Consider the following 15,480-nt stretch of genomic DNA (forward strand, 5'->3'; position numbering starts at 1 on the left):
ACATCCAGTCATATTTCAAGTTATGCATAGGTGAATCGATGTCTTTTAGCCTGAGGCTATCCTTGACGCTCTTCTTCAGTATGCTATAGTATATGAAGGAAAGCTCTTAGTTACTCTTTTCTGAGGTGCAGGAACTATATTTTTATATCTACTACTTATCGCAAGGCCTGTCACATAATAATGACCCAATAAATTTTTATAAGTAAAGGAATCTAAAAACTTTTAGTCTTCTACTTCAAACTTTACAAAAATCCCTTCCATATCTAGTGATATACCCAAGTTAATTAAGATGTCATATTTTATTTTTATTCAAGAAACTACTTACATTTTAATTCATTTATTATATTTGCATATATAGTTCCAGTTTTCTGAAACTCTTTAGTACCGGAAATTTGGGGAAATAAATTTCTCTAAAATGTTAGAAGAACACTTTTAGTTAATAATCACATATTGCTAGTTCCTTTTACAAAGTTGAGATCATTTTATTAATTGATTGTTCAGGTGAGAGAATAAATTAGGGGGTTAAATTCTGTGATGATAAGAGGCACACCTGTGAGTGAAGCACACAATATTGTTTTCATAGGTTCTAACCACCTAAGTTCCACCACTTATTATTCACTTGGAGATAATGATACTGTAATTCAGAGATAAACATCAGACTATTGTATATGGCATTTGCTTTGAATTATTTTCCCAGTACTGTTACTGATTTGATTATACTCTGTCATAGGTTCCCAAAGGCAACAAAATATATTTCCCAGTTAGCTAGTGCTAGAGGAGCTGCAGGTGAATCTGGAAAGTAGCGCTATGCAGACACATTCACTCATCTCAAATCAGGTCTACAAAAACCTGAAAGGAAATGATAGGTCACTAATACAAGTACATGCAGAATGCAAAGTCATAAATCTACCATATTTTATATTCAAGAAAAATAATGCAACATTTGCTATTTACTAAAAAAGTTTGAGATTAGCAACATTTAGATTTTGATAACTCTGAACATAATACAAATTCCTTATAGGTAGTGAGCTTAACATAGAAACCATTTCTGAAATATCTTGTATTTTATTTATTTATCCATTTATTTATTTTTGCATTCATTGATTCATTTATTGTTAGCTTTTAATTGAGACCCAAGTACTTTTTAAATGTCATTCATGGAGAAAATACAAATTAATTGAGGTTGAGATCAGGAAGGACCTTAAACATTACAGTATCATAGGGATTTGCATTTGGGGAGGAAACTCAAATTAATACTTGAAAAAGACATTATGTCTTTCATTTTCACATAGCAAAAGCAACAATCAAAAGCACAGAGGAGAGTAAACCTAAGAGTAAGCCAGGTTTGAGCTGAGAAAAGCTAAGTTATTAAACAGTGGTCTCCCTGTTCATCATCTCATTGCTGAAGGTAGGTATGTGGTGATTGCAAAAGAGTAAAATATTTGCCAGACTCACCTTTGACTCAATCCCCAATAGGTCTATGACCTTAAGGTTGCACGCCTACATAAGCTATTGCAAAATTGCCTTCAAGTATCTCCTTTTGAGAGATAAAGCAAATGCAGTAAACAATTGGTGACTCTGGGTGAAGGATAGAGAGGTACTCATTAAACTTACAATTTTTTTCTTTTTAGTCTGAAACCTTTAAAAGTAAAATGTTAGAAGGAGAAATAAATATAATTTAATCAACCCCCCCAAAAAATATGCTACCTTTTGATCACATCTTGGGTGGAAGAAGGAGATATAAAACAACTTAAAGTCCAACCAAGAGAATCACCTAAGGCTGTGATGCAATGTGGGAGAGATGGTGGGTTTAGCCTTTGGAGACCTATTAAACCCAAGTCCAGTCTTAAACATAGGTAGTGGTTTCCTATAAGATTATGGAAACTTCAATGATAACAATTTGCTCTAAATATTCTTCATGGTCGTCATTTGAATGAAAAACAAGATGCTAGGTAAGAGAGATAAAAGGAGTCACAGATAAATGTAGCCTGCATCAGTAATTCCAAAATCCAGCCAGTGATCAGAAACTCTATTGAGAAAACAGACTCTTTGGCTTATTCCACATGCAGACTTTGATGTAATAAACCTAGGTTTATACCAGGAAATCCCTGCAGATTCTGATAACCAGGATCCAGGACTTTAAGTGTGTAATAATTAAACAGAAATATTGATTGATCTGGTGATATGTCACATTACTCCAAATTTTTGTCCCAAGTGCAGAATCTGTGATCATCTTAAAATCCAGTCCCTTAGTTACATTGATTAGTTGTTTCCCTTGCTTCCTAAATGCAAAGGAATTAAAAGTTTATGTCCCATAATATATGTGTATATATACATATACAATATATTTTTAATAGATTGTTGCATAATTTCAGCCCTAATTGTATAATAAAATATTATTTTTCTCATGCCACAGTGTGGCATTAAACAATTAACGTTCAACTCATTATTACATTATGTTCATAAAGTCATGGTTTAATAGTCTTTTTCAATGCTATTTTTTAATTCTGACTAGAGGAAACTATTGTTTTATTATATTCAAAATTGTAATGCCCAAAAGGGCAAAATCAGATAGATAGCATTTCTTACCAAATGATGCTTTAATAGAGCTTGCTTCTTTCTAGATAGACTTATATATTACATGTATTCCAGGAGTGATGTTTTGCTATTTGTATGTGGGCTAAGAATTGGCCATTGGATTGTCTGATTTAATGGATTTAAATCTGTGCCTTTACTTTAAGCTCTAGGGATACACTAGGTCCTCTATGTGTGCATAAGGGGTTGAGCAAAGGTCTGAGGATTGACCTTCCCAGCCCCCTTCTTCAGTGGACTCTTGATCCCGAAGTTCCACTCTCAACTGTTTTGCCTAATGAGTTTCTATGTGTACCTTTACTGGACTGTGAGTTCTGTATAAAAACAGGAATATCCCAAACTCTGATAATCATTGGGTTTAATCTGTCAACACTTATGAGTTTATGAAAAGTAGTCTTTCTGACAGACTAATCATTCTGAAATCAAATCCTAATAAGAGCTTATTATTAGTGTAGGAAAAAAGGTGTATCAAAAAAACAGATCAATTACTGGTGTTAGTTTTTTAAATTGCCCAAGAGTTTCAGAGAGTTTTCTCCTGGTGTTGATAATTAAAGGGAAATTTGAAATGAATAGTAATTTAGCAGATGGTGTTGGGGGTAATAAGCTGTTGACCATGAGAACTGCTTTCCATAGTAGCTGCATTAACAGTGCACAAGGATACGCACTGTATCTAATAGTCAGAGTGCTAGAAGCAGAAAAACAGCTGGTGGTGGCCAGGGATAAGGGGAGGAGGAAGGAAGAACTTTTCAATGAATATAAAGTTAGAGTTATGAATAAGTCCTGGAAATCTTCTTACAACGTAGTACCTGTAGATAATAATACAATATTGTACATTGAAAATTTTGATAAGAGTTGCTCTCATATCAAATGTTCTTACCACAACTTAACAAAACAAAACAAAGGAACACAAGAAAATTTTTGGAGGTGATGGATTGGATACCTTAGTAATAGCTCTACACATATTGAAGCTTATTGAATAGCATATGTTAAGAAGGTGCAAGTTTTGGGGCTGGGGATATACAGCTTAAGTGGTTGTTCACTCGCCTAGCATGCGTGAGGCACTGGGTTCGATTCTCAGCACCACATTAAAAAAAAATAAGGATATTGTGTCCACCTAAAACTAAAAAATAAATATTTTTTAAAAAGAGTGTGCAAGTTTGAGTGTTTTGTTTTTGTTTTGGGGGTGGGGGTGCTAGGCATTGAACTTTGTTTGTTTGTATGTCAATTATACCTGAATAAAGCCAGTAAAAACATTCTCAAGGACCTGATTTGTCCTGATATGGTGAGAAACCCACTGTGACAAAAATGTAGGTAGGCAGGAGAGGGTACTGGGACCAAGTAGTAAGCCATTTTCATCTCTAACTAAAAAATTTGATTTTAGTGAATTTTGACATAGACAGCAAGGAACTAACATTAAGCAGGAAAGTAACTTGGCCAGAGTTTTCTATTTTTAGGATGATGTGTGAGATGACAGAGTGATAGAAGGAGCACAAGCTACAGGTGACAAAACTCATGGCAGAGTAACCAGATAAAAGTTGAAGTCAGATTTGATGAGGAAGTAAGAGCATGACAGCATTCAAAAAAAAAAGAAAGTAATACCCTTTTTTTTAGAAAAATGAAGAGGATGAGTGTTATGGTTTAGATGTGAGGTGTCTACAAAAAACTCGGGTGTGAATCAATGCAAGAGGGTTTCAAGGTGAGATGATTGGGTTATGAGAGATTTAACCTAATCAGAGCATTAATCCCCGGTTAGGGATGAACTCAGTGGTAACCATAGGCAGGTAGGGTGTGGCTGGGGGAGCTTGTTATTGAGGGCGTGCCTTTGGGGGATACATTTTGTTGATGGTGAGTGGAGTCTCTCTCTGTGCTTCCTGGTGCCATGCTCACCTCTGCTTTCCTGGGCTACATGCTTCCACCATGATGTTCTGCCTCACCTGGAACCCCAAAGAATGGAATTGGCCAACTATGGACAAGACCACTGAAGCCATGAGACCGAAAAGAAACTTTTCCTCCACTAAAATAGTCCTTGTCAGGTCTTTTAGTCACAGTAGTAAAAAGGTAGAGTCATACGATGAACTTCAGGGCATTAAGGTCCATCAGAATAAATGACAATGACAAAAAAGGACTGAGGAACCCAGGGTTACCAAGGGCAGTTGGAGTGCAGCAAGGAGATGTTGAAACAATATACCCACTTCATAAGGAGAAGTAGAAAGAACACTTCTACTTCTAGTATAACTATGTAAAAAAGAAAAACCGAGTTGAGAATAACAGTAGACCTCATTTCCATGAACACTATGCATACTCTTACTTTGCTATTTCCCTTTAAAAAAATGTTTGATGAAGACTTGCTCATTATTATCCCCTGGAAGTTCTGATGCTAATATAGAGTAGTGGTGTTTCCATGGTACACAGTAAAATTTTGACTCTTCAGATACTTGAAGCTTGGGATGCTTCTCTCTCTTACAAGTTCAAAGTCTAATTCATTGGCAGTGTGGATATCAAAATAAGGAAACATTGATTTATTGCAACAGACACTGGTTTAATTAATAATTCTGAAAGTTTTCAGTGACAGATATTACATAAATAAATAGGGTTTTAAAAGTGGATATTTAGAAAAAGATTTTAGTTTGCCTCATCATTTTTCTATAAGGATAGATTATCTCTTTTCCTGATTTGAAACTTTTCACAATCAATTCGAACCAACTGACTTTGTCCACCAACTATCCTCTTAGTTACTTCATGGTAAGGTGAGTGAAAAATATGAAAGAAAATTTCATGCTACTTTGAATGTCATTTATCCTATACCTTTTCCAAAAAGACACAGAATCATATGAGATTTTCAGAGGGATATAATGTATGAAAGAAAATTCCAATAACATAATGTAAAAAATGTTGTCACATATAGAAGAATAAAAATCTACATTTGGGAAATTATTGCTGTGGGAAGAAGGGTCTGATCTTCATTGATATCTTCCTCATTGAATACCATGACCCCTTCCAATTCATCCATACTACGCCATCATCTGTGCCATGTTTAGCCATGTCCCAGCTGTACTGTCCACCCCAGTAGTATCTGCCATTTGGATTGGCTGCATGACATCTGTTATACCACCATCCACCACCATCTTCTTTAGAACACTGTTTTCTTGGATCTTCATTTGTCCTGAAAGGAAATATGTCTTAGGTTACTAGAAGCAGAACTACAGTTGTCAAGTTAATTCTTTGCAGAGTATCCACAGGAGAGTGCTATACTGAGGTACTTCCCTTGGGTTTTACATGTAAAGTCCTATAAGTACACCAAAGGCTTCCCTGTCCCATAGCAAGAAAGGGAGATAGCTGGGCCTATGTGGCCAGGTCATGTAGTGATGACATTGGTTACTTCATACTGAAATGATAACTTTCAGATGCATTAGTATTTAAGAACCCTGGAAATCAAAATGAAGATCTTCAAATAAACATTAGAGCATAGATATGTAGGTATTTATATGAATGCTCATTGCTCAGAAAATGAGTGTGGTCTAATTCCAGTTCCTTCTCTTACTGTGACTTTGGGTTAATTATTTAATTTCTTGAAGTTGCATTTATAAAGTGAGAATAATAATTTCTACTTTATAGTTGAAATGCTTTTAAGTGAAACATACATTGGGTGACAGATTATGGTTGCTAATAACATTAGCTGTTAAATGATGCTGAGTAATGATACTAGTAGGGACTTTTAAATTAGGAGTGAAGAATGCAGCACATACCAGCCATCATTGTCTCTGTCGTAGGTGCTGAAGAACATGCCATTGTGGATGGTCATGGTTCTGTTTTCTCCTACCAGTTGAGAAGCTCCATCCATGAGAGCATTGCCGGCTGTTCCTTTGTAGTTGCCCACTGAGATTCTGTATTTATTGGCCTCATTCTGCACCGTGAAGAGTCCATAATGCGCCTTCACCTTGTCTCCTTTCCAGTCCTCCATTTCAATCAAAAGTTCTGTGGCTCCCATCTCGGTAAGTTCATTGATCTTATCATTTCCAAGCCAATACTCACCTAAAGGAAAAACAGAATAAAATCTTACCAAATATCAAATATTTGGAAACAAACAAAAACACTGCTTTTCTTACCTATCTTTTGCTTTTACATTTTTCTAATTAAACTCCTTTTTACTGCCTAAAACCTAAAAACAGACTCTAATCAATGCTCTTACAATGGAAAAAAAAATCCCATTTGAAATACAATAATTTTATTTTCTCCTCCTAGTTTTTACCTGGTAGGCCACAGTATTTCTTTCCATCTGCATTGGTTGCAATATTTCCAAATCCTTTTTTATAGGGGTCCCATTTTCTTCCAAAGTCAACGCTACCATCCTGACGGTTCTGAATTACTGTCCATCCTATGGTTGATGGAAACAAAAATAGCATAAATTAGCCAATAATAAGTGATACCGCTTTGAAAAGAACATCTGAATCCATTGTCCATTCAATTTACCTGATGCCCACTTAAATTTAGTTCTCCAAAATGGACAGAATCATGAATATAAATATGAGAAGAAACTCTTAAACTCTTTGGAAATGAAATATGCTTGAGCTTATCCCAACTTGTAAATCATAGATATTTTAAATTTCAATTCAGATTGAATTCCAAATCAAATTGCTCTTTGCCAGCTATGTCACAGCAAGGTCTTGTTTCCTGTCCGGTATTCGAAAGAACCACTGTCCAATACTTACCTCCATTTTCTGTGGTCATGTCACAGTATACTCTATATGGTTTGCTGGACCTGTCAGGCTTAATGAGATACATTTCAGATGTTTCACCACCTTTCCTGATGATTTCTTCACATTCTGCAAACATAAGATAACATCTTATGTTCAGGGTCTATAACATCATTACTTGGTCAGTTCTTTATCAAAAATGATTATATAGGTCAGGGGGGTACTGTTTTATTATAGACATTTGAGAATTGTTTTAATATTATAAAACACTGGGTCTTTCTTTGAAAATCAAACTTAGTTTTGAAGAATTCTATCTGCTGAGTAAATGAAAAGGGCCCTCCCCTAAGCCCCTCTTGTGCCTAGGAGTATCCCCAAATGGATGGAACACATGGGATGGGGAAGCTCCAATACCTGTCCCTGCCATCTGTTCATCCAAGTACATTCATAGACTGTACATCAGATACCCTTGAAACTACCACCATCATTATATTTCATCCTGCTTATAGGAAATTGGCAAAATCACCAGGCCAAGGCATACCACAATATGCTAATGACATCTTCATGATGTGTTACAGTGACATTAGGCTCCACTGAGGAAAATGTACTGGATTCATTTTTTTAATTCTTTTATTTTTAAAGAATGTGAATTCTTCTGGAATCTGATAGAAGTATGTTTACTAACTACTTACCTTTGCCAGACACCACAGGGATATTGCAGCTGACAGTGCACGGGGCTTGGCAGTATTCCATCTGTGCTGAGACATCAGATTCTAATTTTTGTATTTTGCTTCTCAGGTCTTCCAGGATTGAGCGGAGCACACGAAGGTTAGTTGGGATGTTTTCATTCACCGTCTCATCTATATATAATCGTTGGTTTTCCAGTGCTGAAGAGTACTCATTAATGACATTTTCATTGTCTAGGAAAATGAAATTATATAGGGATGGTCAGCATTTGCCTCATAAAAAAGCTAAGTATATTCAACTATATAATTATGATTTTAGTTTGCTGAGAATAAGAGACATTGATTGAGCTACTATCAAGTAATCATGATATATAGTTGTACTTAGGGAAAATTATTTTGTCAAGGCATAGACAAATTAGCAAAGCCATAGAACTTCAGCATTATCACCACTATGTGAGTAATTTACCATAGGTATAATTGAAAGATCATATCCAATAATGGATACAATATGTTGCTTATTTCTTTGACGAAGAAAAGAGGAGAAAGCAGTATTTGGGCCTTCCATCTCAGAAGTTCAACATCTTCTAGAGAAAATGCATTTGATTTCTGTATACACCTTGCATAAGTACTATAGAACATCAAAAGTTAAAAGAGAGATGCTATGATTCCTTCAACTCATTTGAAAAGTGTACAAACTTAGGTATGTTACTGAGAAGCCAGGCTCATACTCTAGTTGATCCCTAAACACCAAGCCACTACCCCTAAGCATTGAGATCTTAAGATTCACAGTTGAGACATCCCTGTGCATGCGACAATGAAATATATCATGGATTTCTCTTTCACATTCAAAACCTCAAATATTCAATCTATATGTGCTAAATTTTCACTTTGTAAATTTTTAATTATTATTACTTTTTTGTACTGGAGATTGAACTCAGGGGCACTCAACCACTGAGCCACATTCCCAGTCCTATTTTATATTTTATTTAGGGAAAGGGTCTCACTTTGTAGCTTAGCATCTCACTGTTGCTGAGGCTGGGCTTTGAATTCACAACCCTCCTGCCTTAGCGCCCCCAGCAGCTGGGATTACAGGCCTGCAGCACTGGGCCCGGCTCACTTTGTGAATCTTTATCTTCTGAGTCATCAACCAAGTTTCTTATAGATGAACAATGAGAAATTATAGTAAAATTTTTCATAGATCACTCTTGTTGAAGCCACACTGGGAACAAAACTTTGATCATGTTTATCTGGCGAATCACAGGTGCAGATGCCTAAGCCAGGGTCTTAATGTAATCAGATGCATACTGAAAGCAATATTGATGCTATTTAGACCAGTTTAGAAATGCTGATCTCATAATCATGCATTCTCACAGCTGATTTTATAACTGATAATCAAATGGAAAACACAAGAATATCCACCTTTTACTTGTGCCTGCCTCTTTTTCCACATGTCTTTTAGCAGAGTCATGTACTGAAATGTGCTGGAGGAAGTCTGGGAAACAGACTCCACATTGTTGTTTAATTCTGCAATGCTGTTTTTGATTGGTTTTTCCTGGTTTAGCAGAGTATCTTGCAACTGACATCCTGTAGGACACAACACCCCCTACAAAGAAGAAAGCAGGCATTAGAGAAAGGATGTGGATTATGGATACTTGTTGAAATAGTGCATATAACAATCCAATTATCTCATTAGTCAATGTAACACTGTGTTATTTGACTTGCTTTGTGGAAGACCAGAAATGTCAGAATTAGCATCATCATATATTTACATATTTTGAAAACTTAAAATAATCCTTACCACAGAAGAAATGTAATGAGGCTATGAAAATTTTATCAACTTGAACAAAAGAAGTAGGTGAAATTTAAAGCAAAGACAATACCCACATATCCTAACTTGTTATCCTAGGCCCAGACCAAAGAACACAAGAAAGGGAGACTACACCAAAGACCAAATTAGGTTTATGTTCCGAATTTTATTTCCAAAATAAATAAGCAAAATAGCAATGATGGTAATGTGGGTCAATGAAAACCTAGATTTTCTCTGCATGGGAGACCCACCACTGCAAGAAATGTCAATGCTTACCAGGTCTGGGTCAGCATGAAGACAGCCTCCAGCATCCGGGGCTTTTCTTTCCACTTTTTTCTGACCGGCAACTGCTTTGGCTGGACGAGCCCGATAGCCACCTCCACTAATGGGAGGTGGGGCAGGTCTCAGGCTGGGAGCCTCTTCCCTCCTCCGGTCAATGGGTCGATGACCACGAGCATCCACTACAGCCTGCAGGAAGCCAGACAGAAATAGAATGATGACTGTTAGAGAAGATTTGAGATGAAACTATTCCAACACCCTCATTTTATAACTGAGGTTGTCACAAACCTGAAGGTTTGCTTAAGGTCCATTAACTGGCTAGTTTGTGGTAGAAAATCAGAAGTTTACTTATGTCTCTTCAGAATAGGATGAAAGAACAATAACATCTAAGACTACCATACCCAAGAGAGTTTTTAAAGAGAGCCTCTAAGATAAAACTATATGAGATTATGAATAACCTTGACCTCAGGTTCTTGAAACCCAAACATTGGAACACACAAAATTCTCAGGAATCTATACAGTCAAGAAGAATGAATATTCTTAAGCCCCTTAGATTACTAAATTCCTATAATTATTATTTATCATTTCCCCACCTTCAACTTTTACAAATTGATCATCAGTCTATCCTATAGGATCATATGTAACAGACAATATAAGATGTACTTAAAGTGAAATTTACTTAAATTTGATTTGTATGTAATAAGACAAACTTTGACCCTAACATGTTGCAAGAGAAATAAGGTATTCTGGGGTCAGATTGCCTGGCTTTCAACTGTGACCCTACATTTACTATAAGACCCTGAGCAAGTTACTCTGTGTCCCCGTTTCCTCATCTGTAAAACAAGGATAACTGTAGTTTATATCTGTCTCATAAGATTACTGTAAGGTTTAATGACTTATGTATGACACACTCAGAATAGTACTAGGCCCATTGTAAATGCTCATTATAATTTGGAATGTTATATATGTTGGAATCATACATAACAGATATTATAGTTTAAGTGGCTTCTTCACTCTTAATTCAACTTTCACTCTTATTTCCTATTAACAAAATTTATTAAAATATAATTTTGAAATTTCCTATATGGTCTCTATATGAAATACCAAGATTATCTCATATTTAAAATAATTCTTAAGATTTATATGTTGCAACAAAAATTATGTAGTAACAAAAATATTGCATTAAATGAACTTGAATTGCAAAATATGCAGTGCAATATAAAGGTTTTGGCTTAGATTAAATATATTATCATATACTCTTTGTCAGTAATTGTATTCATGGGGACTTAATTACTAATTAACAAATGACAAAAATTTGGAGAAGGACCTGAACTCTTTTGCAATTGTTTGAGTCTAAAAGTCACCAAATGAGCTGTACTTAGAATTTTATTGTCATTTATTTGTAAGATAATTTGATTACTTAACATTTCCTGCTAGGATTAAAACCTAGGAAGTTTGGCTCCAGATTCTCCTGCTCAATCACATATATCCTTAATGAAAAAGATTTGGAGGAAATATCAAAGGCAAGGTCCCAAGGAGAGCTTGTCTGCTCCAACACAAATTTAATTCACCTGTTTATTATAAATAAAATTATAAATGAGACTGTTTTCTTTTTTGTTTTAGAGTGCTAGTCGAGAAGCAATTTTACTAGAGAAAAAAATGTAAAAAATATTTAACAGATTTTAAGTCTATGAAGACCACTTATCAAAATAACCAAAACTAGAAAATCTGCTTTGGAACATAAACTATTAAACTATTTCTATGAAGATTAGTTACTGAGTAAGAATGTGAAAGTACCTTGCAAAGTGCTTCAAAATACTTAGTCTCACAACTTCTTTCCATTTTTCTCCCCAAATGTGATTGACCAAGTTATCTTTTTATTTGAAGAGTGTGATGATTAGAACATTAAAGTTCTCTCCAAATTCAATAAAAGAGCCAAATGAATCAAAGTCTTATTGTATATTCTTATTTCTAGTGTGTTGATACTTTATCATGCACAAGAAATTTGATCATGATACATTTTATAATAAAATTACAATTCCTTAAATATTTCTTTTTTCTAAATGCATTTCTATGTTTTTGATAACAACAAACTAATAGCAGTAAGTTGGCAAAGATAACACTTGAGGACAAAACTGTTCGACAAAATAAAAAGTTAGACTTCATAACCATCAATAATAACAATAAACACCACTTCTGATTTAAATTGTCTCATCTGAAAAACATTTCATTTAAACTTAAATTATAATTCATATTCATAATTAGTCAGTAATCTCAAGAGCTATATATTGCTCTCCTCACCAAAAAGCCACCTATCTACCACAGCTTTTTCTTTTAAAACTCTCCTCTTTTGCTGTCTTTTAGCCTTTACAGTTTTTAGATTCTATACTTATAATTGTAATAATGTATTGCTAGAACTAAGTGAAAATCATAGCATTCAGGATAACAAAAAGTGAAAAAAAATACATCTTACGTTAGCCAAGCCATCTTCATCCTTGGAAAATAAAAGTAATAAACCAAAAAAAAAATCAAATTATTTTGCTTTCACAAATGAATCATCACGAAGTAGCTTTAGGTAAATTAGATCCTAGAGATTAACAATTCAGTTTCAAACTATAATCAACACTAATTTCATTTAAGTAACTATTCATTAGTATGATTGTATTATATTTTATATTAATAAGATTAGTAATAGTAGAATACTATAAAAAAATCACCTCTTCTTCGTAGTCATAAAATTGGGATTTAACTGAGAAAACACACAACAGAAGCAATAATAGATGTTTCATGGTTTCAAATTTTTGAAAGTTCCAAGAAATCATCTTCTGCCTGAAGACCAGAGAGAACTTCAACTATATATACTTGGGTCCTCTGTTAGGCATGATTTCAGAAATGGTTACCTTCCCTTAGTTAATATTTAATTTTTTGGTTCCCTTGTTGGCTGAACCATTTTATCACTTAAGCAACATCTTCCCAGCAAGACTTATTTACTTGTGATACAACTCTTCTCTGCTGTTGGTTTAATTTAGAAACACTCATCTCCTCAACTCATTTAACCAGAAAAATGATGGAAATTTAGAACATTCCTGGAAGAGATGTATCACATTTCTCATAAATTAATGCCACACAAGTTCACAAAGAATGTGCAGGGAAAAAAATTTAATAGAATCACAAAATTTGAGCCACTCAGAAAGCAATCACTAAGATTAGGAACCCATTAAAGATATACACCATATGTGCTTAGGTTTTGAGGCAAACATATAATTCAATTTTACAAGAGGCCATTAAAACCAAGAGTAATTTATGTCATCATGTGTTTATCCTTTCTTTAGACATTAATCAGAATTAAAAAATAACAATTCATGTCTTTGATAGACAAACACTGGAAAGAAAATGTCCAGATCTTTTTTTAACCCTGACTAGTTTTTATACTTTGTGTTTTATTAATGTAAATTAAAACTTACAACAAATTCTAATCATTATTAAAATAACTAATAGTTTATAGATTCTCAAATCAAAATTGACATTATAGTGACTGGATACATAGTTAACATTTCATATAATCCATAATAATCACTTTTCATATTTTATTTTCTATCAGATTGCTTATTAAAAACAATGTCATTGTAACATTGGGAAGCCTTCATAACAGTAATGACTTTGTACTTCTCTTTCAGTTTGTTCCCACACTTAATTTTCCTTCATCATTTCTCATAAGTCACAAGATCCATCTTTCTTATCTGTTCATTTGTTTATTGCAATTGAGACTAAGAACTCCTACAAGAATCAAAAGGAAATCCCATCAGGTGCACTGTTTAAAAGTATTTCCTGTTTTGTTTTGTTCTGTTTGTATGGAAAGTAAAATATTCTTATTAAGGTTGCAAAATGTTTTTATTAGGAAGATGATAAGTTATCTGAGTTTGGATTGGGGAAGTTTTAAACAGTGCTTTGAAACACAATCTTGGTAATAGTGTGAAACAGTGAATTTCTTTTTTCTCTTGATAGTATAGATTACATTCCCAAATTCTTTTAACTCAGATATATAGAAACAGAATATTGAATTTAATTGAAGAAATATATTTGATTGCATTCTTTCAAATTTGTGCCCCAATTATTAGTCGTGAATGAACATTTTTCTTTACAATTATATTCTTTAAAATATACAGAGGGATACACAAGATGACAGAAAAATTAACTCTATCAATTAAAATAAGATACAAGAATATTTTCCTTCCAAACATAACTGAGAAAATTTTATTTTAAAAATCTGGACAGATTTTATTTTGTGATGTATAGGTTCTTGCTGATTTTTAAAAGAACTATTTGTTAAGAAGATTCAAACAATTTTTGAGGCGATGTATTATTATATTTCCAGTCCACAAGTTCATAAATATTAATTTTCAGAAATTGGTTCATTTTGTTAGTTTCTTCTAGCATATAGTAGACTCTTGTTCAAAGTTACAGTGAAAGTTCCTTACCACTTAGCTCTGCTGCAGCCTGCCTTCTTACCACTGGCAGAAGGAAAATGGAAGAAAACTAAAGGAATGATCTGTAAGAACAGAGAGACTTATGTTCATTCTATGTGAGTAGTACCTAAGAACCTCCTAAGTGACAGGTGGTCTGGTGGGGCCTGGGGACACATTGGTGAGCAAGACAGACATAGCAGACATTCTATAAATAAAGATAGAATGAGTGAGTAAACTGGCCTTCGTTGATTTGTTCCTCAGATGCCAACTACGATATTCATTTATCTTATTTAATTCTTGAAACTACTGAGCTCAACAGATAATGAAACTGAGGTTCAGAGTGGTTAAACTATCTAAGAGCACACAGAAAGTGCTAGTACCAGGACTTGACCCACTCTGTCTAACCCAACCTCTATGCTCTGTGCCTATTATGCCAATATTGCCCAATGGAATGTAAACATTATACAAAATTAACCTGTACTTTCTTTTTTAGTTTGTTGCTGTTGTTTGGGGTATTGTTGTTTGGGGTAGACACTACAGTACCTCAGATGGGCACACACACTCTTAGCCCTTACTTTCACATATATTTTCATCCTAATCTATGGGTGGGTGTGAATATTCCTGTCTGTGTGAGAGACATGGAGACATGGGCAGTTATGTTGGTGATGAGTTTCTTTAATTATAGTTCTTGTAGAATTTTTCTGTACTAACACTCTAACTTGCTTAATATTATAAAGTAAATGAGGATGTTTTCAAAGAGAAGAAACGTATTTGCAGAGATCCCACTTAATAAAATGTTTACATTTTTCACAAAGTTGATGCCATTGGTGGAGGATAAAGGGAGTACTGTTTGTTCAGTTACGTTTTGAGGTCAATGTTGCACTGCTTGTCCTATTAGCTGATGTTGTTACCTAAGTCCAGGGCAGTAAATCAGTGACAGAGAAAACAGAAATAATCTG

The 15,480-nt window shown here is 34.4% G+C and overlaps 1 protein-coding gene across 1 annotated transcript; it reads right to left on the reverse strand.

Annotated features, from left to right (window-relative positions):
- Positions 1 to 5,110: 5,110 nt before the first annotated feature.
- Positions 5,111 to 12,926, reverse strand: Fgb (fibrinogen beta chain). Its single transcript, XM_046459118.2, has 8 exons — positions 12,773 to 12,926; positions 10,053 to 10,244; positions 9,389 to 9,572; positions 7,976 to 8,203; positions 7,302 to 7,415; positions 6,842 to 6,967; positions 6,339 to 6,624; positions 5,111 to 5,755 (listed from the first exon to the last, which is right to left on the reverse strand). Exons 1-8 carry the CDS (start codon positions 12,875 to 12,877, stop codon positions 5,524 to 5,526), a joined length of 1,467 nt encoding a protein of 488 aa, XP_046315074.1. The 5' UTR covers positions 12,878 to 12,926; the 3' UTR covers positions 5,111 to 5,523.
- Positions 12,927 to 15,480: the final 2,554 nt, after the last annotated feature.

This window comes from Marmota monax, unplaced genomic scaffold (assembly GCF_021218885.2).
Source record: "Marmota monax isolate L192 unplaced genomic scaffold, Marmota_monax_Labrador192_F-V1.1 WCK01_AAM20220418_F8-fsc00002, whole genome shotgun sequence".
Taxonomy (NCBI): Eukaryota; Metazoa; Chordata; class Mammalia; order Rodentia; family Sciuridae; genus Marmota; species Marmota monax.